Raw genomic sequence first — 22946 nt, forward strand, 5'->3', positions numbered from 1 at the left:
TTGTATTAGTGCTTTAAAAGTGTTCTAGACAGAAGTACTAACTATTTTTAATAGTACCCACTGAGAAACAAAAACGTTGAACTTTCTGATTTAATCAGTGCATTTGTTTCAAGTCAATTGAGCCTTGATCCATACCTCTCAGTTGCCGTGGGGGCTTTCTGGGAGATGTCTCATCTGCTTTCCATTTGGGCTGTGCCACTACTGTGCCTGGCACAATGGTTTCCAGACGATAGGGTGGACAAAGTTTGTAAGTAAAGGTGATGCCTTTTGAGACCACCTGCTACAGTTGAACGTACTGGGTCATGTGTTTCTAAGAATCATCACACCACCTCCTGAAGAATTACTACTCTGCAAAAACAAACAAATGAAAATCTGCTATTGATCATATACCACATTACCAACCTGAAACCTATCCACAAACTCACGTTCTGTAGAAGTTCCTGTGCTGAAAGATATTTTCTCAGAATCATCCATCCAAGCTTTCAAACACCCCTCCCAGCCTTGCAAAACCCATCGCCAGAGCAAGATCCTTGGGGTCCAATAAATCCTCAATGGGTCTCAACTGAGAAGTAAACATCAGACATACCAAGACTCTTTCCCTACCGATCACAGTAAATGCCTCCCCTAATAGCAGTACCTGCACTTTCAGGGCTGTAACATACTTCACAGATGTCCCCACAGTACATCTGCAAGTCAAACACAGCAATCACAGCCTGGTCTGCCTCTTTCCCCTTCTCCTGTTCCCTCTCTATTCCATTTTCTCCCCAGGCACCAACAGTCTGAGCTGGTCGGGTGTTGGTGACAGCTCTGCTCTGAGAGGCTGGGCTGGATGACCTTCAGAGGTCACTCCCAAGCAGCATTTCCATGGCTCTGCAGTTCTGTTTTTCTTTCACAGGTGGTCTGAATTATTATCAACCTCAGCTTGTGTTTTCAGACCTGAAGAAAGAGCAAAAGCTTGCCTGATTTTCCCAACTACACCAGTTGGTATAGGAAGCAAATTCACCTTTGCCTACAAACCTTGTCCAGAGGGCTTTGTGTCCACACATGGGCAGAGCTCAGCATGGGAGTCAGCGTATCCCAGCTTCCAGAGGAAAGCAGAGGCATGAGGCAGTCAAACTACAAAGTTTATGATAAAGTCCTGCATCGACTCCAGGGGAGAAGGATTGTTGTTGAACTGAGCCAAATTCAAATACTTTGATTCTCTTTGATAAACCAAAGCAAAAGATTTCCTTTTCATTTAGGAGTATCAGAATCAAAATGGTTTTATCTTCACATTCAGAAAAACATGTGTTCAGTGTTTTAACTGAACTGAGATGAAAACAAACCCCAGAATTTCTTGCAGGTTGTAAACCCTGATTTCTTTGACCAGCTCTTCCTGTGTAAAAAGTCATGAGCTTGGGAGGGATGAGGCAACCCTGCACTGAAAGGGTTCTGTTTTCGTTTGAACAGTTTTTCCAGGTGAACTTGGTGTTAATGGAGTTTCCTAATGGCTCATCTGGGAGTTATTTAGGGACTAGGAAAGGAATGGGAATTTGCAGATCTTAACTTGGATATTTCTTCATATAGGAACTTGCTATGGATCACAGCTATTGGTGTAGGGTTACCCCCAGGACTTCCAGCTTCTCACTTTTATTATAACATCTAAATTGGCACTCGGTGACTTTTCATAAATGGGAAAGTTCAAGCCAACTCAGCCGCATTTAAATATTTTGGCAGTTAGACAGCAGCCAGAGCTGATGAGGTGAGCCAGAGAATAACTGTTAGCGTAGAGGAAAGGGAGCTGGAGGACTAAGGAGTATTCGCAGGTAAAATCCAGGCTGTTTTCTTTAAACTGCAAAATCAGATAAGCAGATGTAGAAAAAGTATATTCCTGAAGCAGCAGATCTGGCCTTCCCCGCAGAAGCAAGTCTGATATTGGAACATACCACTTTTATTTCCAATGTTTGCAGTACTGGGCTGTACATGCCTTTTCTTTGCCTACACAATCCATATAAATTAGTGATTTTATAAATTTATCAATGGTGACACACAGACTTTTAGTTGTCATTCAAAGCATTAATTGAGAGAGATTTGACTCTATATTGCGGGTTTTAAATCCCTTCTCTGTGTTGTGGAGATATTTTACCCCTTCAGTCATGTTCCGTTTTGTTGCAATATTACATTTGAAAGAATTAAAGTGAGTTTTATGTCAAACTTTTTTTTTTTTTTCCTTCAGTTATTGCTGTTGACATCTTTGACAAGTCTAATTTTACGGGAGCTAGAATACCACGATTTCATGAGATTAAGGAAGATTATCCAAAAGATCTGGAATCATCTGTTATCTTCCCAGATACGCTGTTCAGACCTTCAGACCGGAAAGGTAAAATCCTTCTGCTGACATTCGGGTGGCAACTTTGACCAGCTCCCAAGGACACGTGGTTGGTCGTGGTGGAACTGGGGTGAGAGCGGGGCGATTGCCTGCACAAGCGAACATTATTTAGGGCCGGAGCAGCTGTGCATACCTCTGAGGCATTTTGCCTGCTGGCAGCGAGGGGAGCGCGGGGGGCTGCATGACTGGCTGTACTCGTCTGTCGGGTCCCGCTGGCGGCCCCTCGAACCGCCGTGTCGAGGCAAGAGAAATGCGCTGCCTCCGTTCCCACCAAGACATTCCCCCCGCGGCCACCTTCCCTGGTCCCTGCAGAGATGGAAGGAGGGGGCGTGGGAGGTGGGGGATCCCCAGCTGGGAGCAGAGCTGCGCTGTCGCAGCCTGAAAGCGAATAAAAAGGTCCTGAGTAGGGCAGGGGGACGGGGGGCACGTTGTGGAGTCCATGGGGTACCTGCCATGCGTCTGAAGTACCTGGAGATGGTTGAGAGGAAACCACAGCATCTTGGACAAGGGACAATAGAGAGTAATTCTGCAGTAATTATACAAGTACCATGGCTGAATATCCTTGGAATTGGGAAATAATAACATTTTTGCAAATAATACACGATAATGAGTAAACTTGTACATCTGTATGTCTTCTTCCTCAGAAATGAGGCACCTGCTTGCATGGAGTATCCTTTCTGTAACAAAAAAAGGAATGTGAATTTTAAGAGGTTCTTGCCAAAACTGGATGCTCACTATACAAAAGAATTAGCACACAGCAATCCTGTGTGACCTATTGTATTTGTAACTATCATTAGTTCTGTCATAAATATGTGCAATATAATGACATGGATGTTGTTTCAGTGTTCTCCCTAAATCATGCATGGATTATTTATGTACTTACAGATCTTCTAGCTTAGAAATGGCTTATTTTGTAGTCAGGCAAAATGCTTATTCACGGTTCAATGGATATTTGATTTAGTTTTATAACCATGAAATGTGTTAAAATTTTATTAAAATACAGAATGTGACATTAGGAGCATGCTCAGCGCTGTAAACTTAGCATTATAACAACGGAAATATTTCTGAATCTTTGCAAAGCAAAATTACCAGTTTCAGTGATAGCTTTGATGTTGTGTGGAAGGAATTTAATATTTGTGTTAATTCCATAGCAGTACCTACAATGAAGCCTTCAAATCAAAAATTATCCTCCAAGGTGAACAGTGATGCACTAAGCCCTGAGAGCACATTTGCAAAGAGAAGGAAGCGACACCCAGATGACTCAAGCCATCATACTGTTGCCATGGTCATTATCTACCGGTCCCTAGGACATCTCCTGCCAGAAAATTATGATCCCGACCGAAGGAGCTTGAGGTGAGCTTTAAACCTTTTTGTGAATTGTCCAGCCTTTCTCTGAGCATGCAGAGAAGTCAGAGCTGCTTTTATATGAACCAAATGTCATCTGTGCTGCAGTTCTCACTGCAGTGCTGTCTCTTGTCCTCCTCTGGCACCTTGTAGGAGCCCAACTGCAACAGTAGAGCCAACAGGCCTTGGAAACACAGCTATGTGAAAGGCTGATGGTGCAACTACCTCTCTGTCTGAGCTGAAGCAACTGGAAATCTTTTATTTACAGAACCTTCCAAATCTGTGCTTTGCATCTTAATGTTTGGCTCATTTTTGTGATTTTTTTCTCCTTCTGCAGATTACCAAACCGCCCTATTATCAATACACCCGTAGTGAGCACAGCCATTCACAGTGACAGGGAGCTTCCTCCCAATCTGGTGGAAAAGCCCATCATAGTGGAGTATGCCATGCTGGAAACGGAGGAGAGAACGAAGCCTGTCTGTGTCTTCTGGAATCACTCCATCACGTATGTCTCTGCTTTCTCTAAGGCTGTGCAAGGCAACTGTCTCGGTAGCAGAGAAGTCCTGGCTAGGAGGATAATTCTGGAGGAAAACCTTTTTCACTTAGTTTATTCAACTGGCAACTAGTTCCTGGTGGAATGGAGCCAAGTACTCCCTTCCCATCAACCTGAGAAAAATAAAAATAATCACCATAACTCTTCAAAGAAATGGCTGGCCATGTGGTTTCTAACAGACGCAGTGCCATCATGTCTTTCTAGGGTTTGTTTTCACCCAGCAATAATAAATCTCACAATCTTCATATGTTTGCTCACTCTTTTTGCCCACAAATGTGTACCTAGCTTCATTGTGGTCTAGCTCCAGTGCCTGGATTCATGACTTAGCTGAGGTTCTTAAGTCAGGACTCTAACTGCCCCGTGCCCTCCTCTTAAGAGGTCATCTCCAGAAGATGATTCAGCTTGTATATGGGCTGCATCTTCTATCACACCCTAGTGACTATGGACAGAGTGTAAGGCAAACAGGCACTCACCCTTGATGCCTCAGCTGGGGCCAGTGCAAAAAATATTAAAACAAACAAACAAACAAATGAGCCTTCACATTGGTAAAAGGAACTGAGGCTTTGCAGATAAAATGATAAGATTAAAGGTTATAAATCTGAAAGATCATTTTTGAATCAAAAGTCAACCCAAAGAAAGTGACACTGATAAGCAACTTACCTTTCCTTCCATCATCCATTAAGTATTTGTTTTTATTTATATTAGTGAAAACTGGAGGGAAAGAAAATACCTTCTTTGGGACCTTAGACCTCTTGCTGTTGTTAGAAAGCAGTTTTGATACAGGACAGCAAGCATAAGCAGAGGGTGTTTGACTCTAGGAAGGAAGTGTGAGTGAGGAGATGAAATATTCCAAAATAGTTCATTTAGGTCTCTTGTATTTAGTAAAGTTAAAAATACAGACATATAGTTCTTGAAGATCTACAAAACATGAAGAATTGTATAATCTCATGAGTGTTTTGTTGAGTTTTGGGATTGTGGAAGCAGCACAGTCCTGTTGGAGGTATTTCAGGAGTGTGGATAAAAAAAAAGAAAGTGTGTCCAGAGGTGGCTACATGTTCTGCAAGTAAAGATTTAATAATATTTTAAATATTACATATATAATCATAAAACCAGGTATATAGTGAGAAGATGATATTATCAGCCCATGCTAGGAGGAAGAGCTGTTACTCACGTCCTAATGACCCCAAAACTCTAGTAAACCTATGGAAAAATTCACTAAAAGGCAATATCCTGTGCTGGAAATAAAAGAGCACACTAGCCTAGGAAATGTTTGCCTCCTAGTCAAACGCTTAAGAAGATTATATCATTAAAAGGATTGAAGAGGCAACAGAAATCTATTATCTTAGCAATAATAAACTACTCCACTTGCCTGCATGTAAAGTAGTCTGAGATGATATCAGGACAAAGGTTAGATAAGCAATTTCTTGATGTGCTATTTGCTTGTAGGTATAGATGATTCTGCCAATTATGAGGGAATGGCAAGTCCTTTTTCATAAATTTTTAAACATCGTATAGGCTTGAAGAACTCATTAGCTCAAACATGATTCATCCATTTGCTATTTGCTGGCAACTTCAGTGGCATTGTTGTCTGTGATTTCTTACAGCCACAATTATAAAGCAGCTTTTAAACATAATAAAAGAGTTTTTTTTTTTTTTTTTAAAGTGAGTACTTTTCAAGAGAAAGTGATATTAAAGCTGTTTTACAAGTGTTTTATTCCTGAATGGAGAAGATCACTGTGATATATCTGAAAGAGAAAAACTCCTTCAGTAACTACAACATTGTTTTTATTACTCATTAACCTCAGAATAGAATAATTAACATTGATACAAAATCATTTCTGCCATCACTGGAGTTACACAAGGCTGAAAAGGAAAGAATTTTTAAGGGAGCAGTTCCTCCATTATGTTAATACAAGAGATTTCCTGATATAAAATATTATTTATTGTTTTTAACTTCTTGTCTTCTTTCTAGAGAAACATCATGACAAAATCATATTTCTGCAGAAATGTATTTCACGTAAGAGCTTTACAAGCAATGTCTAAGTCTAGGGAAATAGAGATGACTGAAAAATATGTCTGTGTTTTGGGTATTTTTTACCTCATAGAGGTGGCAGCACCCTGTTATGGTCAGTTTGCTCTGTGCAGTTGCTTCCTCATCTTGCTTGTGTGGTCACTGACACAAAAGTGAATTTTTCAAAAGATTATTTTAAACTCAAACCAGAAGGTTACAAAAACACAAAGTCTGGCAGGCAAAGTCAGGTGTCACATCAGAAAATACATCAATTCAAGGCTTTTTAAGTTGATGACATTTTCAGGCAGGTGACAGTTACAAATATTTCTGTCTTGGTACTTACATTCCTCTCTGGTAGTGGAGCAAGAACTGTCTTGGAGAGTAATCGCAGCAGGAGGCACGGGCGAGAGCAGAGGATGGCTCCCAGAAATGCCTTTTTTCCCCCCAGGATTGGCGGAACAGGTGCCTGGTCCTCCCGGGGATGTGAGCTGTTTTCCAGAAACCAGAGCCATATTGCGTGCCAGTGCAGCCACCTGACCAGCTTTGCCGTCCTGATGGACATTTCAAAACGAGAGGTGGGTGATCCCAGTGTGATTTTCAAGGCCTTTGGTCTTCAAGGGCTTATTAGGTACATCTAGCATTACAATGGCATGAACAAGGACATAAACACCGTCAGGTTTTCAGCATCTCAAGGCAGCCTCAACATGGGCAATCCAGCCTCAAATTCACTGGGATTCTTGCTTAACTCTGCTCCCTCTGGGTACGGCTCATACACTCTCAAAATGTTGAGTGACTCAAGAGATGGCATGACCCACTCCTCTTGGTCCTAAAGCAGATCTCTAGATTGACTCAGTAGTAATGAAAGCACATAGAGTTGATTGGAGGAAAAGAAAGGAAAAACTCACAGAGGCTGTGTCAATCTGTCTGTCTGCAGAATGGGGAGGTGCTTCCCCTGAAGATTGTCACTTACACAACCGTTTCCATCTCGCTGGTGGCTTTGCTGATCACCTTCATCCTGCTGGTCCTGATCCGCACGCTGCGGTCCAACTTGCACAGCATCCACAAAAACCTGGTGGCTGCCCTTTTCTTCTCCGAGCTCGTCTTTCTCATTGGAATCAACCAGACTGATAACCCGGTAAGAGTTACTTCATCCTTTTTGCTAGAGTGTTGTCAAGCTTTAATTAGGGGCTCATATTGTGACTTTTATCTGCTCCCATCTGTTTCACTTTCTCTTCTTTTTTACTTCTGCTTGGCTTAAACAGTCTTTTGAAAAACATCACAGTTTGATTATCTTCTTTTGTATTTTGTGTGATAAATAGCAATGCCAGGATATAGATCTATGGGCTGTTTTCAGAGGAAAAACATGACAGCAGCCCTGTTGAAGGCTTATCCCAGGAAATGAACCCTGAATACCGATTTCTTCCTTCCTTTCCATCAGAATGCTTTCTGTCTTGCTTTGTCTGTCCAGTAGAAGGCTCTCCAATTTCTCCTGCAGCAGGTACCCCACAAGCCCAAACAGCTTCTGGTGTTGGCTCCTGGTAGGTTGTCAGTGAGGCACTGCTGTGCAGGTGTTTGTATGCATGTCTCACACCCATCATGGCCATGCTGGAAAAGCCACTTGACAGCTTGCTACATCCAAGAATCAATAGGAAACCTGTCACCTTGTTTTGTGATTTCCAGCCACAGTGACCGTTGGCTTCAGCTCATCATACCTTTTGCCAAAGCTTAGTGCAGACACTTCCAGCATTGTGCAAGTCAAGAAACACAAGCCATGAATGAACGGAATATGAGATATACAGCACACACGAAGTATGTTCTGTACCTAGGACCTCATTGCTATCTTAGCTATGTAGTCTTATATGTAGTATTGCTCTTAATTCTTAGGAGCAGACATCTCAAAAGTCGTCATTGCCATGCAGATAGGTAGGAGACAAGCAGGCAAGGGTTCCAGAACTTCCAAGCTTCTCAGGCTCCTTTACCAAACAATCAGCAGACATACAGGGGATGAGATGCAAGAAAGAGCATGTGAAATTATACAAGTTTGTTTTTATAGATATGAAAAATATGCAAAATATCAGCATAGGGATCATCTGAACACCCTACAGAATATGTATCTTCTAGAAGTCCTTTACTGTACATGTTTTAATCTAAATCTTGAAAGGGAAGCACAATCTTAAGATGAAAACACACATAAAAAAATAAATGAACCCTACTGATTCCACATTGTCCAAGCAACAGAAATGGGAGAAAATGCCTACACTCCATGAGTTTCAGTACTGTTATGGTAATGACACCAATATGCCTAACCATGTAGTCTCACTACTTTCTGTATAACTTAAGCCTAAAATATCACCCTGGATTCTGATATTCATGTGCGTTGTAACATATATTTTAGAAAGTATCTTGACTTAGAGATTTGATGGGATGGCAGAGTTCCTTACTTCTGTTAGTTTAAGGTGCCAGAGTGTCTCATCCCAGTTAAAGATTCTGCCGGATTTTGTCTAATTTCAGCTTCCAATACCTGGATGCTGTCAAGACCTTTTCATAATGGATTTGAAAGACCTCTGTTATAAAAACTGTCTTCCCAAGAAGCCTCTAATCAACAGTATTTCATTTGGAAAACTAAGTAAAAGTGAGCTGCTTAATTTCTTCAGTTTCTAAGACTCACATTTCTATAATGCCTTTTTTTCTGGGCTTTCTTCCTCCACTTTACCTTTTGGAAGATTGTCAGCACTAAACTGGACAAAACTTTTCAGCTCACAGTGCTGCTTTCAGTCCCGTATTCAGATATTTACCTGCACCAGGAACTCCAGTCCCTTAGCTGCTATTACAGTCAGGTTTTTTGCAATGACCTGCCCCTTGGGATATGGTCTCATATCATGTTTGACCTGCATTGTCTTTGTTTCATAATATATGAGTTTGCATCTTAAAATAACTTGCTCAAACGAACTCACCTTGCCAATTGATCCACGGCACTCTGTGTAACTTGACCTTTCCCATGCCTTCTTGAGCACAACACCCATTTTTCACTGCCTTTCACTACAGGAAGTTTATATACTTTCAGTTCTTTGTCATGAATACCATGGAGCAGGGGGACAAGCCCACATCCCTGAAGCATCTTACCAAAAGTCAGGTAGTAAGTGATGGCTGCTCATTTCCAGATTCCTTTTCTAATAGCATGAAGTACCAAGCAAATGCTTATGAGCAGCAAAACAGTTCACTTCAGCAGTACCACAACTACTGATGGTTGTACTTTGTGAGGTTGTTCTCTTCTGCTCCTTCCCATTTTCATGTTTCAGGGCTCCTGGTGTGATCCTGTCCTATGCTGTTACCAGGACTTAGCGAAATGCCCCAAACCCTTAACCCACTTATAAAGTTCTTTTAAGTTGCAGAATATATTTCATAGAGCAAAAAGCCGCTCCTTACAGCCTACCTAGTCAATTTGAGAAGTTAGAAGGGCCATAAACCATGTCTACTTGAGACAATTATTCATCTGTCTGTATGGAATGAGAGTTGTCTAACGAGTCATGCACTGATGAACATAAAGAGGGAAAGAATGCTGGAGCACAAATAATGCTGTGCTACTTGGCATCCAGCCTGGCTTTTATGGGTTTCTGTAAATTAACAGTCACATTTCTGGGTGAGGTTTTAATCTTTCCCTGGACTATTGATAGAAAGTGATTTCTTTTTTTTTTTTTTTTTTTTTGTCTTTTTTGCCATTACCTGAAAAAGGTAATGTTCAGGGCAACAGTCTACTCATATACATGTGCAGGTAGAAATAACAAAAGCCCTGCTTACACAGAGGGAGGAAAGGTCTTCTGTTTGGTGAGCTACACTTTTACACTTGATGTTGGAATAAAGCTGATACAGTGAGTGAATTCAGAAAGCTGGCGATCTTTATATGATTCTCTTATTCAGTAAAATTTAACAGAGAAGCATGGATTAAGGTTTTGAGTGTTATGGCATGGAAGAACACAAGTAATACCAAAAGTAATGCTAAAAAGAAACACTGAAATCAAAAACACTATGTAAAATACTTTGAAACAAAAATTGTGTGGTTTCTCAAAGTGGTCTTAATTCAAGATTATCAACAGATCCTTGGCAGAATCCTTTGCTTTGTTTCTGAAAGGAGGTTAATGAATAGATTTTATCTCATCTGTAGGAATCTTGTGGTCATTCCTATTTTCAGCTATCAAACTATTTAGTTGGGAGAAAAACTTGGTTGGCAGATATTGCCAAAATGCAAATCTGTGAAAGTCAGATGGTTCAGGGTGTCCATTTGGCCACAAAGTTGACTTCAGCTGCCAGTTTGCCCACTGTTGCTGTTTCTCTTAGTCATATTGAGGACCCAGTTCCTTTGGCTTCAGCAGGTCCTTAATTTTTGCAGCTCTCCAGCTGGCAGAGCTGAGTGGTCCTCATTGTACTGCTGGTGTGGCATAAAAATCAAATCCTGACCTGGGACTGTCACGATGTCATTGCGATAGCCACTGCTTTAGCCTGTGGATGTGTCCATGCCTTTGCTTCTCAAGTTTTTTTAAAGACTTCCTGTAGACTGTAAATGAAACAGACCTTTATCTTGCTATCCCTTTCCAAATGAAAATCATCACCCTTCTTGTTCATTTTTATTCCAGCTTTGAGAATAATAATAGCATGGCCAAACAGTCTCATGCCTACCTATTTATGTTCATATTAACGCAACTTCACTGTCTCCTTTTCATATCATTTCTGTCAGTGCTCATTCCTGAGTTACTGCCATGGCAAGTAACACGTAAGATCACATCAAATTCTGCCTATTTGTGAGAGACATTTCATTTAACTAGTAAGAAAATACCTCCAAGAAAGGCTGGATTCATTTCTATTGCTCACGTTCAGCATGCTCACTCTTCCTGGTCTGAAACTGCATCAGTTTCTCTCCCCAGAAATTAAGCTTTTTTAGGGCAAGGAGGTCCTGAACTGAAAATCTAAGCTCTCTCTCTCACCTCCTGTCAACCTTTGCCAAACAAAAGCAGAGTTTCCATGTACTTTTCTTTACTAATATCAAGCACAACACATTGTCTAATTTAAAACAAAACAAAATTGTACCAAATTAAGCACAATTCCTTGGAGAAATAGCTCTCTCACTGGAAAAGTAACAGAAAACCTATAGTCTGGCCCTTGATGTGGAAACAGGTGACACCAAGTCAGTATAGGGATGTGGATGACAGTTCTCAGGAGCAATTTGTTGCCTTTGCAGTGAGGCTGGGTTAGCTGATGCAGTTAAACACGCTGTTGCAGAATTTGCTGGAATAGTGTTACACAGGAGGGACTCATGCATGAGGCAGGGCAGAGGGTCTACACCTTCCACAGCGGCATCCTCACCTCCTGCTCCACATCAGGAGAAAGAGCCGGGAGCTCTGCCAGCCCTGTCCTGCCTGTGAGCAGAAAGAATTCAGTCAGAAGAGCCAAAATTGTCACCTGGGCAGCAAATATGCACAGAGAAATTAAGCACAGAACCTGGAGGGCAAGGGCAAGGGCAGCGACCAACAGCACATTGAACCAATAGGGTAAAGCCAAGCCAGACTCAGAACAGGCCACATAACAATATAAAAACATATGGCTTTCACAATATGAACAGCTTTTCTGAAACTCTGAAGAAATGACAGAAACGTAAATTAACGGTAGTATGTTCTTTCTGCCAAAACCTTTTTATTACACTTTTTTTTATCTGCACTTGGGGGCTGGTGACTCACCAGGCTGCATGATTCAGAAGAGCAATTTTAATTTCCATGCCCTTTCCCTTCTGCAGTTTGTGTGCACGGTGATTGCCATCCTCCTGCATTACTTCTACATGAGCACCTTTGCATGGATGTTCGTGGAGCAGCTCCACATCTACCGGATGCTGACCGAAGTGAGGAACATCAACTTTGGGCACATGCGATTCTACTACGTCGTTGGCTGGGGCATTCCTGCCATTATAACAGGTACCCTCAGCTGCCCACACACTGCTTTGTTTGCTTTCCCTGTCATCTCCGCTGGCCAGATACAGGAAAGTTGACAGAATCACAGAACCATCTTGGTTGGAAGAGATCTCCAAGATCACCTAGTCCAACCTCTGACCTACCACACACAAGTCCTCCACTAAACCATAAAAGTTACCCCATCCAGCTACGGATGCACTCCACTACTGCTGTTACTTGAGTGCTTTCCTGCATGAGGGCATCACCAAGTCACGATTAGCAGAAAGTCAGCCTGAATTTGGCAGATCTGCACACCAAATGTCTGTAGTGCCAGCTGAAATGATACTGAGGGTTTTACAAACATAATTGCACCCAGATTAAAACAGGAATTGTTAACATTGCTTGGGAACAAGAGTGTTTTTATTTTAACAACTTTGCTTGTAGTCTTCGTAAATTTTCCTTCCCTGTGCTGTTAGCCCCAGGATATGGACACACAGTCCCAGGAGAGGTAGCTCCAGTGGCTTCAGAAGTGATGGTCCCACAGGACATTGTATTCCCCTCCCTGGACATTCCCACTGCAGAACCCTTGACCAACAGTAAACGCTCCCTGAAGGGGTTTTCAGCAGCTCTGTTTTACTTGGCATGAAAATGAGCTGGGAATACTCAAGCAGCCTTTTACATCATTTCAGATACAAAGGCAATAACTTTCAGTTGTGGAAAAGTAATGAAAAGCTGGAGGCAGTAATCTTTTAAACTGTTCCAGGGTGATCCACAGGAGCACATCTATCTCCGCCCTCACCGTGGCTATTTTTGCAGTCAGACATTTCCAGTGATACCCAAGCACATGGTGCTGCGTTAATGCAGGCAGACAGCTCCTTGGGAAGCGTGCTTCGCAGAACAGTTGGAGTGGGGTTTTTTGCTTCAGCTATTTCAGCATGTATCTGTTGCCATATGGGAAATCAAATCATAGGCAGACAGTTAACTTTTACCCAGTTGCTTTTATTTTTGCAGATAACAACATACCGTCAGCAATGACAGAGATTTAGATGTCTCTCAGATCAAATAAATAGCTATCAATCATGTACGCTTGCAAAAATATTATGGAACAAGTTAGACTTCTGCAATTACATGAGTTTTGTTGTTTTTTTGTTTTGTTTTGTTTTGTTTTGTTTTTTTCTGTTTGACATAACGAAGAGTAATACAAAAACATAGCATAGGTGAGAAAGGGTGTCCTTTCTGGAGAGGTGGTAAGTTTTTCCATATCAAGTTGTGCATAAATATTTTCCAATTATATCAGTTTATCCAGGACACACCAGAAGATGCAGCTCAGAAGGCTCTGCCACTCTGGACATACTCCTGACAGTTCAGATAGAAATTGTCTTTGTTTTCTCTAGCATTTCAGACCTGCGTAACTGTTATCAGTACCCACAAGACTACTGCAATGCACTCAGGAATATTAAGTGTCATGAGATAATTGGCAGCATCATTTATCGGGTAGAAAAGAAGTAATATTTTTAAAGGAAGTAAACAATTTGCATTTCAGAACACATAACTCTTCAGTTGTTTCATCTGAAGGATTTTCTATTTCACGTTTGGTTTCTCCCGAATTTTAAATGAATTGGGACTTTCTCAACAGCAGTATTATGCAACGTGAATATTACAATATTACCCATTTTTACATTTTTCTAATCAGATATTGTTCTCTGTAATATGGAACTGTTTTTCAGTATTAAAATCATGCATACATTATGAATTGTGGTTCCAGTTTGTCTCCTGTACCATGAACTCTGAATCTACTGATTGACAGTTCACTTAAATAAAATGTCAGGTCTCTGTTACTGAGAAAGTCAGAGGATTTTGCTGAATGAAGAGTGAAGAAAGCTAAGCCATTAGCTTGCCCTTCCAGGTTTAGAAATCATCTGAAGAGAAAAATCTTTCATCATAAAAAGCACAATGTGGTATTTCTTGCCCCTGGATAGCTTTGTTACTGTATGTATTTCAAATAAGCTTCTTTTATACATTTTAAAGTTTAATATCTAAAGAATAAGAAGGTTCCAACTTCTTTAATACGCGTCTTAAACATGATTTCTTTAATTTATTTTTTTTATGAAAGAAGGATTGTGTATGTTTCTCAATAATGGAAAAGTCTAGATATGGGAAAGAATTTTAGTCTTGGGCATCCAAATGGCTTTATAATTTTATTTAAAAGATACTTAGCCCTATATATCTCTATTACAGCTCTCCTGAAAAAAAATGAACTGATAGTAGCAGTTGATTTACCCTGTTTTGTTCATTTTTTTCGTATTTTTCATGCTCAAAATGACATTCACTTCAGACTGGGATGTAGTCTAAGGGGTCTGCGATGGGACCAGGCTGCTTAAAAACAGGAATCTTGAACTTCGGGAAGAAAAAATCTTAGCAAAATGTTTACCTAGAGAATACTCCAGTGGTGAAGACCCCCATTTAATCACACCATACAAAAGCAAATTGCTGCGAATAAATGTAGGGTGGAGTTGAGAGAAGGCTTACAGCCATGAAAAGCGTAAGGATCTGGAATATTCCTCCATGGGGAGCAATAGTGGAATTTGCTTAAAGCAAATTAAATCGCTTTAAGTTGGCTCATTTTAAGATGTAGTTTGATCCATCTAGGAAAGGGATTTTATGACTTCCTTGCCTCAGAAGCGAAGGGCTGGATTTGGCACTGAGCAAGACCCCTCTTTGTGGCAACACGCTAACTAGTTGGCATATACATGCAGTAACTGCTTGCCATGGGGTGTGCTCATGTTAAAACAGGTTCTTATGTCACCCTAACATCAGTATACCCCAAATAATGGCATTTTCCAAATTTGCTATAAATACTAAGCAAGGTGATGAATCAGGAAAAGGGCAAGGCTGATGTGCAGTTGCTGCAGAGCCTGCAGGAGCTCAGAAGAGTCAAAGCATGCCCCCACGGTGTGCTCCTGGCATGCTGCTGGGATAGGTGCTGGTCCCCACAGGCTGCTGGGCTCAGCCCTGGTTCCCGTGAGCACCAGTGAGCTGTCGTGCAGCCCGCACGCTCGGTCTAGTCCTTAAAGCCTGGAGCATTTAATCAGTGTGCCAGAATGGTTCTTTATATTAAATTGCCATTGGCTTAATTCTGCCTTTGGGTGAAGTGTTATTTCACATATTGTTGAGTCCAGTAAAATCTGAACCGCCTACCTGAAGACCGAAATTTGCCCTATTTGCTTAATGGAGAACTTTAGGGTCGGATTTGGGGAGTGAAAAAATGTTGCAGTGTGCCAGTTACTCTCCGAGCCAGATGTTTGGTCGAACCGTAGTTTAAGTCCCACTAATGGGGAAATCAAGTCCTGGGAAACAGCCTGTGTCTATAGAATTACATCTGTATAAAATACTTTATGGTCCCTTAATAATTTATGGCTAATTCTTTCTGGATGGCAACTGCTGAAGGCAGTGGTGGAAGGGCCAATGGGAGCAGAGGGAGAGACCAGCCCATCTCATTCCACACTTCAGAGAAAACAGATCCGATATCCACCGCTTTGCCAAAGAGCCAGTTTAATTTTCATAGACCATGGGCCCGTACCAGATGTGAGTACTGGCTGTGGGCCAGTTTTATGCAGAGAGGGTGAAACACCACTACCTCTCCCTTTTTTTTTTTTTTGGTGTCTTTTTGTCAAAGTACACAGGCTTCAGTTCCAAAAGGTGTTTATTAATACGCATGAATCCTCTTTATGGAGAAGGGCACTGCCGTGAACCTTGGACGCCTGCTTGAGGCAGGGCATACACTCAGCTCAGTAGGTGCCCCAGTGCCCAAACAACGTGCTGCAGCCATTTACCATATGGCATTGGCCAAAGGCTTCACAGGGATCAATTTCTGCCTCTTGAAGAAGGAGGAACTCTGCAGTATTTTGCAGGTCAAAGGCAGAAATCCTGGCCTGTTGCCATATGGGCACGAGGTGTAGGTCACAAAATCAGAGGGCACAGCAAACCAGTAGGTGGAGGTTGGACTCTGAGAATGCCCAGGAAATATCCAGGCTTTGAAAAACAAAACAATAAAAGGTGTGTTCTTAACTCAATTGCCTTGGGGGCATCACCAAACTCCATTTCAAGCAGCGCTGAAAGCAAGGTGAGGTGAGCACTCACCTGGCTCAGAGGGAGTCTCAGCCTCCGCTCCTGAGCTCAAGCAGTTAAATCCCGTGAGTTCCCAAGTTCCTTTGTCTCTGGTGTTATTTTAGTGACAGTAAGCTCACAGCAGTTAAGAATGCACTTTTTTGTAGTATAGACATCTCCTCGGTTATGATTCATGTCATTCTACTGCACAGGCTTATTGAAATTCCTCTGCTTGTCATTCACCCTGAAGGCTTCATCGCTCTGTGTGAATATGACTATAAAATTGTGTTGGAACAGAATTAACTTGGGACCTGCATTTACTGCAGTTTTTATGTAGCTGAGCTTTATTCTGATAGGCAAAACTCATCTGATGTGGGATGTGTCATTTGGTATGGGATGACCAGTGTAAAGGTTTTGGTTTACAAAAGTTTTATTTCGATGCTTGTCTTGACTTTGACTTCCCAGACTGTCCTACTGAACACATCTTGCCACTATCCTTCTGTTTGTTGGACAGTGATTTCAAAATGTTACTGCTGTGCCTGCTTGTATAAAAGATCTCACCAGTACATTTCTGATGTCCTTTTTCCCCATCTTGTGACCTAGGGCTTGCCGTTGGTCTGGATCCACAAGGCTATGGGAACCCTGATTTCTGCTGGTTGTCTGTTCATGACACCCTGATCTGGAGTTTTGCGGGACCCATCGTAATCGTTGTAGTTGTAAGTATGGTGCAGTTGGCATCCTGAACTGTCTGTTCCTTACTACTACCTCTTCCTTTATGTTTTGTCAACCAGTAGTCACAACCCAAAGCAGCAGTATTCTTTACGTTTGAAGCCAACATGCTCAAGTTTGCATCTTCTGCTTCAAGAAATAAGACAGGAGCTAAACTAAGCTCTTGGAAATTAGAGGGCTGCTTGCCAGTGCAAAGACTGTTTGTTGATAAATATCTCTGTGGCTAGAAAGATGCTTATTTTTTCACATTTGCCTTGTTCCATATTTGAATTGTTGGTCAGGGAGCTTATAAAACAAGTCAACAGAATGAGCTGTAACAAGTCACTTCATCCAGAGGTCCTAAAGAAATATTAAGTAAGTCGTAAGTCAGGAACTCTAAAGACTTGGCTGGAGTTTGTCTCAAAACTTCTCTCAGTAACAGATCACCAGAAGATAAATATCCGTGTGACTGTATCTCGTATACCAAGTGCAGTTCTGGTCTCCTCAACAGAAAAAGTATGAAGTAGACCTGGAAGCAGTGTGGGTTGGGGTTGTGAGTTATCAGAGACAGGGGACAGCCCCTGCTGGAGGAGCATCTAAGTGGACCAGAACCTTCAGCCTTAAGAGAAGAAAGCTGCAGAGAAGGGGACAGGGAGAAGTCTGTAATAGTGTAGTAGCCTGGAAAATGTAACTGAGGAGCCAGCTTTGTCTTTTCTAACACAAATAGTAGCAGGAGGTGGCAGGTTCAGAGCAAACAGGATCACTCCACAGGGAGGTGAGTTAGAAACTCCCAGAAACCAGATGATAGCAATGGTGGAGCTCTGCGTGGTTTCAGGAAGTGAGTGACTGAACAAACTCACAGCATCACCATTCATAATGAGTGATTAAGTACAAACATCCCACCGAGTATATCCCACCTCTGGAAATCAGCAGAGGCTGGAGGGGCTTTCTGAGGAATTATCACCAAACCCTGTTATTAAATTCTTATATTCTGCTTTGGCCCCAGCTGAAACAAGATGCTGGGCGAGTGGACTCTGGTCTGGACAGGAACAGCCATTCTTGAGTTTATTCTTGAGGTTTTGTTTCATTCAAGCCTTCAAGCAATCTTACTGCTGTGTTTCATCCAGGCTGAGTCCCAGGACATTCTTGACTGATGTGGGCTTGAAACAGGATGAATTTTGGAACTGGAAGAAACATGTAAATTAAAGGAAAAATATTCTTGGCACCACAAACCATGTTAGGATAAAAATTCTATTGTCATTGAAAACTGAGCTCTGACAAAATAAGAGAAAGAACCCATGCTGTTATTTCAATTTCCCTTCCAGATAAACACTGTCATCTTCATACTAGCAATGAAAGCATCGTGCAGACGAAGGCAAGGTTCATTTGAAAAAACTGGAGTCATGTAAGTTGGGGTTCAAAAACCTGTAGAAAAAAAAATCTGGTCAAGAATAACAAAGGTACAGAATTGCTTAAAAACAGGCATCGGGGTTGGAATAAGTAAGATATTTGGAGAAGGAGCTGGTCTGCATTGGCAGAGGCAATTGTAGTTTCTTTACCAGCACCTATCCATGGGTACCCTTGGTGTAAAACCACCACAGTGCTATGCACTGCTGATAAGTGTAGGCAGGAGAAGAGAGGGAAGAGTGAAAGGATCAGTCTCTGTGTGGTGTCATTACAGTCTTTCCTCATACTCCCTACTACACTGTCCCTTCACCTCACCCCTGGCATTTCCTGGTAGGCATAATTCTGGGTCTCCCTGTGGCCACCCGTGGCTCAGAAAGCTCTCCCCAATGAACGCCAGGATGACCAGCTGTGTCAGGCAGGGACGCACTGAGGCTCCTGTGCTGAGAACCAGCCTCCACCCCCAGCCTGCTCCCCGTGGGATGAGCAGAAAGCCCACAAGCTGAAACCTGCCGCCTTTCCAGGCTGTCCTGGCAGCCTGTTCCCATTAACTCTGATTTTGCCCAAAGCTCAGAATTTACATGCGAGCTATAATGTGATTAGCTAGTGGCAAGACAGCCCCTGTTTCCAAACAGGTAGCTGAATGAGATTACAAAAGGCTTCTTCAAGCTATTTACTCAGCATCGGCTGTCAGGTGATTTTTTTTCAGTTTCTTTTTTAAACGTTCCTAAACAAATGGAGTGTAATTGCTACTTAATAGCAGCTATTTTACTCATAACACAAAACTTTTGCCACTGGAATTGTGACCAACCTTTGCAATTGCCTGTGGAAATAATGCTTTTAGGCAAACAAATACTCCCCTGAGTGCTCTCAATCCAGAGCCGTGGGCTGTAACGTGGAGAAAGAATGTGAAGGTGGACTCAACAAGCAGAAATGAGATGGACCTGACCATTCACCCCACACATCTCTTCCTCACAGTCAACAAGACTGAACCGTAGGGCTTGGCAAACAGCCGTGTTTGTTTGAAGGAAACCTTGGAAGCAGACTTGAAAAGAAATCACCTTTTTTATCACCCGAATGTTCGAAGTCACTGAGTAGCATAAGGAGGGAGTTGGGAACAGGGGGCTGGTGGGCACTGCCCAAAGGGCCCTTCTAGATCCCAAATTGTAGGCGTGCTCCTCACCATGTCTGTGTGTGCTCTCAGGGAGGAAAGGGCACTTGAACTTCCACGTGGTCCCACCCCTGTTGGGAAGCTGGGCTTTCCTCATGTCTCCTCTCATGCTGCAACCCCCTTGTGTGCTTTACAGCTCCGTGCTGCGGACGGCATTCCTGCTCCTGCTGCTCATCAGCGCCACGTGGCTGCTGGGGCTGATGGCAGTGAACAGCGATGTCATGACGTTTCACTATCTCTTTGCCATCTTCAGCTGCCTGCAGGTAAGTTAGCATTTTGCCAGCGGCAAACCTCACTGAGTGCACTGCTGTGCCCCCAAAATGGATAAACATTGGCTAACTTGGTAACTGAGATGTTGTTAAGTACAATTTTTGGTCTCTTTTCTCAAAGGGAGGGTTCTTTTCATCAAAGTCATTGCTTTCAGTAATTGCATCTCTCACTTTCAGTCATTCTAAGATAAGTGCTCTAATATTGTAACCTGTGACAGACAAATAACAGTAGGCAATTATACCTCTGTCTTCCCAGAGGGAAAATCTTTGCTACTCTCTTCTGCATGCTTACAGTTAACAGTCATCCTGTTGCTTCCACAAAGGAAGTTACTGTTTAAGAAAATGAGTCAAATAATGATCTCCAAACACAACTCGTATTAAGGATTACTGGATCACTTGTCCCGGTGTGCACAGTTGTTGACTAAAGATGCAGAACAGTTTTTGTAGGAGACCTGGCATGGAAGTAGTCAGGAAGTCATATAGTCATGACTTGAAAGTGACCAAGGATGGCAGAAACTGTCATGGCAAGTGCCTGCAATATTCAAACAGCTGCTGCTAGCAGGCCATTCCTGTTGGTTGCAGCACAACAGCCACAAATTGCAACCAAGGAGAAAAAGAAGCCTGGTGGGTCTTCTCCCATGCCTGTCCATGCCTGGGAAGCACATCAGATGGACCAGCCTGGAGGAAGGATATTTTGCCACTGCAACTGGTGTGCTCTGAAATAAAGATACCCACTCAGGCTGTAAAACCAGGCTTCCACGAGCCTAGGATAAAATTAAATTAAATATAAACCCAATGAGAGGGAGGAAAGCCAGCAGCTGGAATTCTCCAAATTTGCCCAGAGAGGCACCGTGGTATGTGGCGTTTCACGTCATTACCTTCTTTGAACTTAAAGAGACGTTTATGTGAGTTTTATTAATGAATAATCCCCAAGTGCTAATGCCAACTAAGATTGCATTTGATTGAATGTTTAGAAAGTGAACTTGAAGTTTAAAGTTACTCTAAGTCAATTGCTTTGGCTGAAGTCATGAAATGCAGGCATCGTGTGATGTTGGTACAGCTGCAACTTCATGAGTGATTGGCTTCTATAAACTATATCTCCTACCAGAATTGATAACCATTTGGCAGCTGCATGAATTCCTTCAGAGCAAATACATCTGAAAACATACACGTGCATGTCCCCCACCCCCAAAGAAAGTTACTGTTGGGTGTTCCTGGCGGGCCAATAGCTGCCCAGTCCTGGGGATTTGGGCAGTTTTCCCTCCTTGAGATATTGCTGAATGGATGAACGTAGGGGACACAAGTTGGGACCTCTCCGCCCCCAGTACCTCTCCGTGTCTTACAAAGCTTTCTAAGGTTCTCTTAGCAACAGTAATAGGGACACCTACCACAGAAGTTCCCCATTGCCAGAGGTTTTCACTAAAGGCTGTGATATTTTTGATGTGCTGCTATTGATTTTGTCTCATCATCAGTGTTAAAAGCTCTAAAATCTTAACATGTACAGCCCTGAAACTCCCTGGAATGTCCATCAGTGGGACACTGTGGTCCTCACTGGACATATTGAGAAAAATGTTCCTTACCAAACCATGGGGCAGGGTGAGACCTGCCATGAGCTCTGCTCTGTAAACCCTGGAGGAATACATCATTGTATATATTTTCCAAGGCCCTTGATGCACATTTAAACTTGGAAGCAAATATTGAAGAAGCCCTAGGAGATCAGTCAATGCTATTTCAGTCAAAGGCAGGAAATAGTTATTGCTATTGAAATCACTGACTGTGACCTAGAATTCAGGGGTTGGTTCAAAACGACTGTGCTCTAATACCTATTTGTATCTGCAGTTTGGTAGTATTGAATCATTTAGATTTGTTCTTCCTTTCTCTGAAATGATCCAGGGGCTGTTCATTTTCTTCTTCCACTGCGTGTTTAACAAAGAAGTCAGGAAGCATTTGAAGAACACTTTAACTGGCAAGAAACCTCTTCCAGATGATTCCACTGCCACAAGAGCTACATTATTAACTGTAAGGAAAAAAGAAAAAAAGGAAAAGAACTTCCTTCATGCTGGTAGAAGTTACCAAAAATGCACTTGCAGGTGGCTTGTCCATAACTAAGCAAATTGTCTGATTTATTTAAGTGACTTTTACAAAGATTACTGATGGCTTCTCTCAAAAGTTTTGATTACTGCTTCAATTAAAACATCTGAGAGGGATTTTTTTTTCCTTGGCATCAAAAACCACTTGGTTCCTTTGAGGCTTTTGATGGGTAACGTGGACTTTCAGTAGGAATTGATTATTTTTTATTCTTGCAAAATTCAAAGAAAGAGACCATAGAAAGTGTATATGGGGTGTGCTGAACTACCTTGGTCCTTGCACTGTTCTGGTTATAGTCCTGTTGACTTATATAATGGACAGTCTGAAACTTGTAAATTGAAGTAATTGGTTACCCCTCCAACTTTATTGCAAACCTGGTGGCATCTACACCAGTAAATAGGATCAGATCATGGGCTTGAGCCCTGGCCTGCAGCTGTCCATGAGATTTAACTGTGAGTGCATCCCCTGACATGGTTCTGGCTGTGCCAGCTTGCAGCTAATCTCCCAGAGTATAGGGATGGCTGGGGATGAGAGAGGCCAGCATGGGCCAAGGAATGTTCCCAAAGAGGCAACGTGGATTTGGCAATCTTGTTTTGGGGAGGAAAAAAAAGTTCAGTAATGCGGACTAGAGTTGTGCTATGCACTGCCATTTACTCTCAAAACAGAGAACAAGCCTTTGCTCATCTGGTTTACAACACAGACATTGCTTAAATCTATTTTAACAAGGAAATGTTAAGTCCTTCATACTTAGATTTTATTATCAGGTGGGAAATTGAGGAAGAGGTATTAAGGCCTAGTTCTGCAATGGTTTTTAAGCAGTTGGTTTCAGTGGAAGTGAGGCACCGACACTCCTTTGATGAGCAGGGCCTGTGAGCCAGGGTTTCACAAGTTGTGGGCATTCAGAGCACTGCGCTGAATAACCAGGTCTCTGCCCACAGACCCCGGTGAAAAACACTAAAAAGATAAAAAAAAATCTTGCTTTGATCT

The 22946-nt window shown here is 42.2% G+C and overlaps 1 protein-coding gene across 1 annotated transcript in view; it reads left to right on the forward strand.

Annotated features, from left to right (window-relative positions):
* Positions 1-22946, forward strand: part of CELSR1 (cadherin EGF LAG seven-pass G-type receptor 1) — a gene marked incomplete at both ends in the record, with an annotated part of 158969 nt that overhangs the window by 130638 nt on the left and 5385 nt on the right. Inside the window, 10 exons of the mRNA XM_084306525.1 lie at positions 2216-2359; positions 3520-3721; positions 4050-4217; positions 6725-6851; positions 7211-7411; positions 12062-12236; positions 16923-17035; positions 18353-18432; positions 19739-19865; positions 21765-21890. Coding sequence (XP_084162651.1) covers positions 2216-2359; positions 3520-3721; positions 4050-4217; positions 6725-6851; positions 7211-7411; positions 12062-12236; positions 16923-17035; positions 18353-18432; positions 19739-19865; positions 21765-21890 — 1463 coding nt within the window. The remainder of the gene's footprint in view (positions 1-2215; positions 2360-3519; positions 3722-4049; positions 4218-6724; positions 6852-7210; positions 7412-12061; positions 12237-16922; positions 17036-18352; positions 18433-19738; positions 19866-21764; positions 21891-22946) is intronic.

This window comes from Netta rufina (assembly GCF_964035555.1).
Source record: "Netta rufina genome assembly, chromosome: 1".
Lineage (NCBI taxonomy): Eukaryota > Metazoa > Chordata > Aves > Anseriformes > Anatidae > Netta > Netta rufina.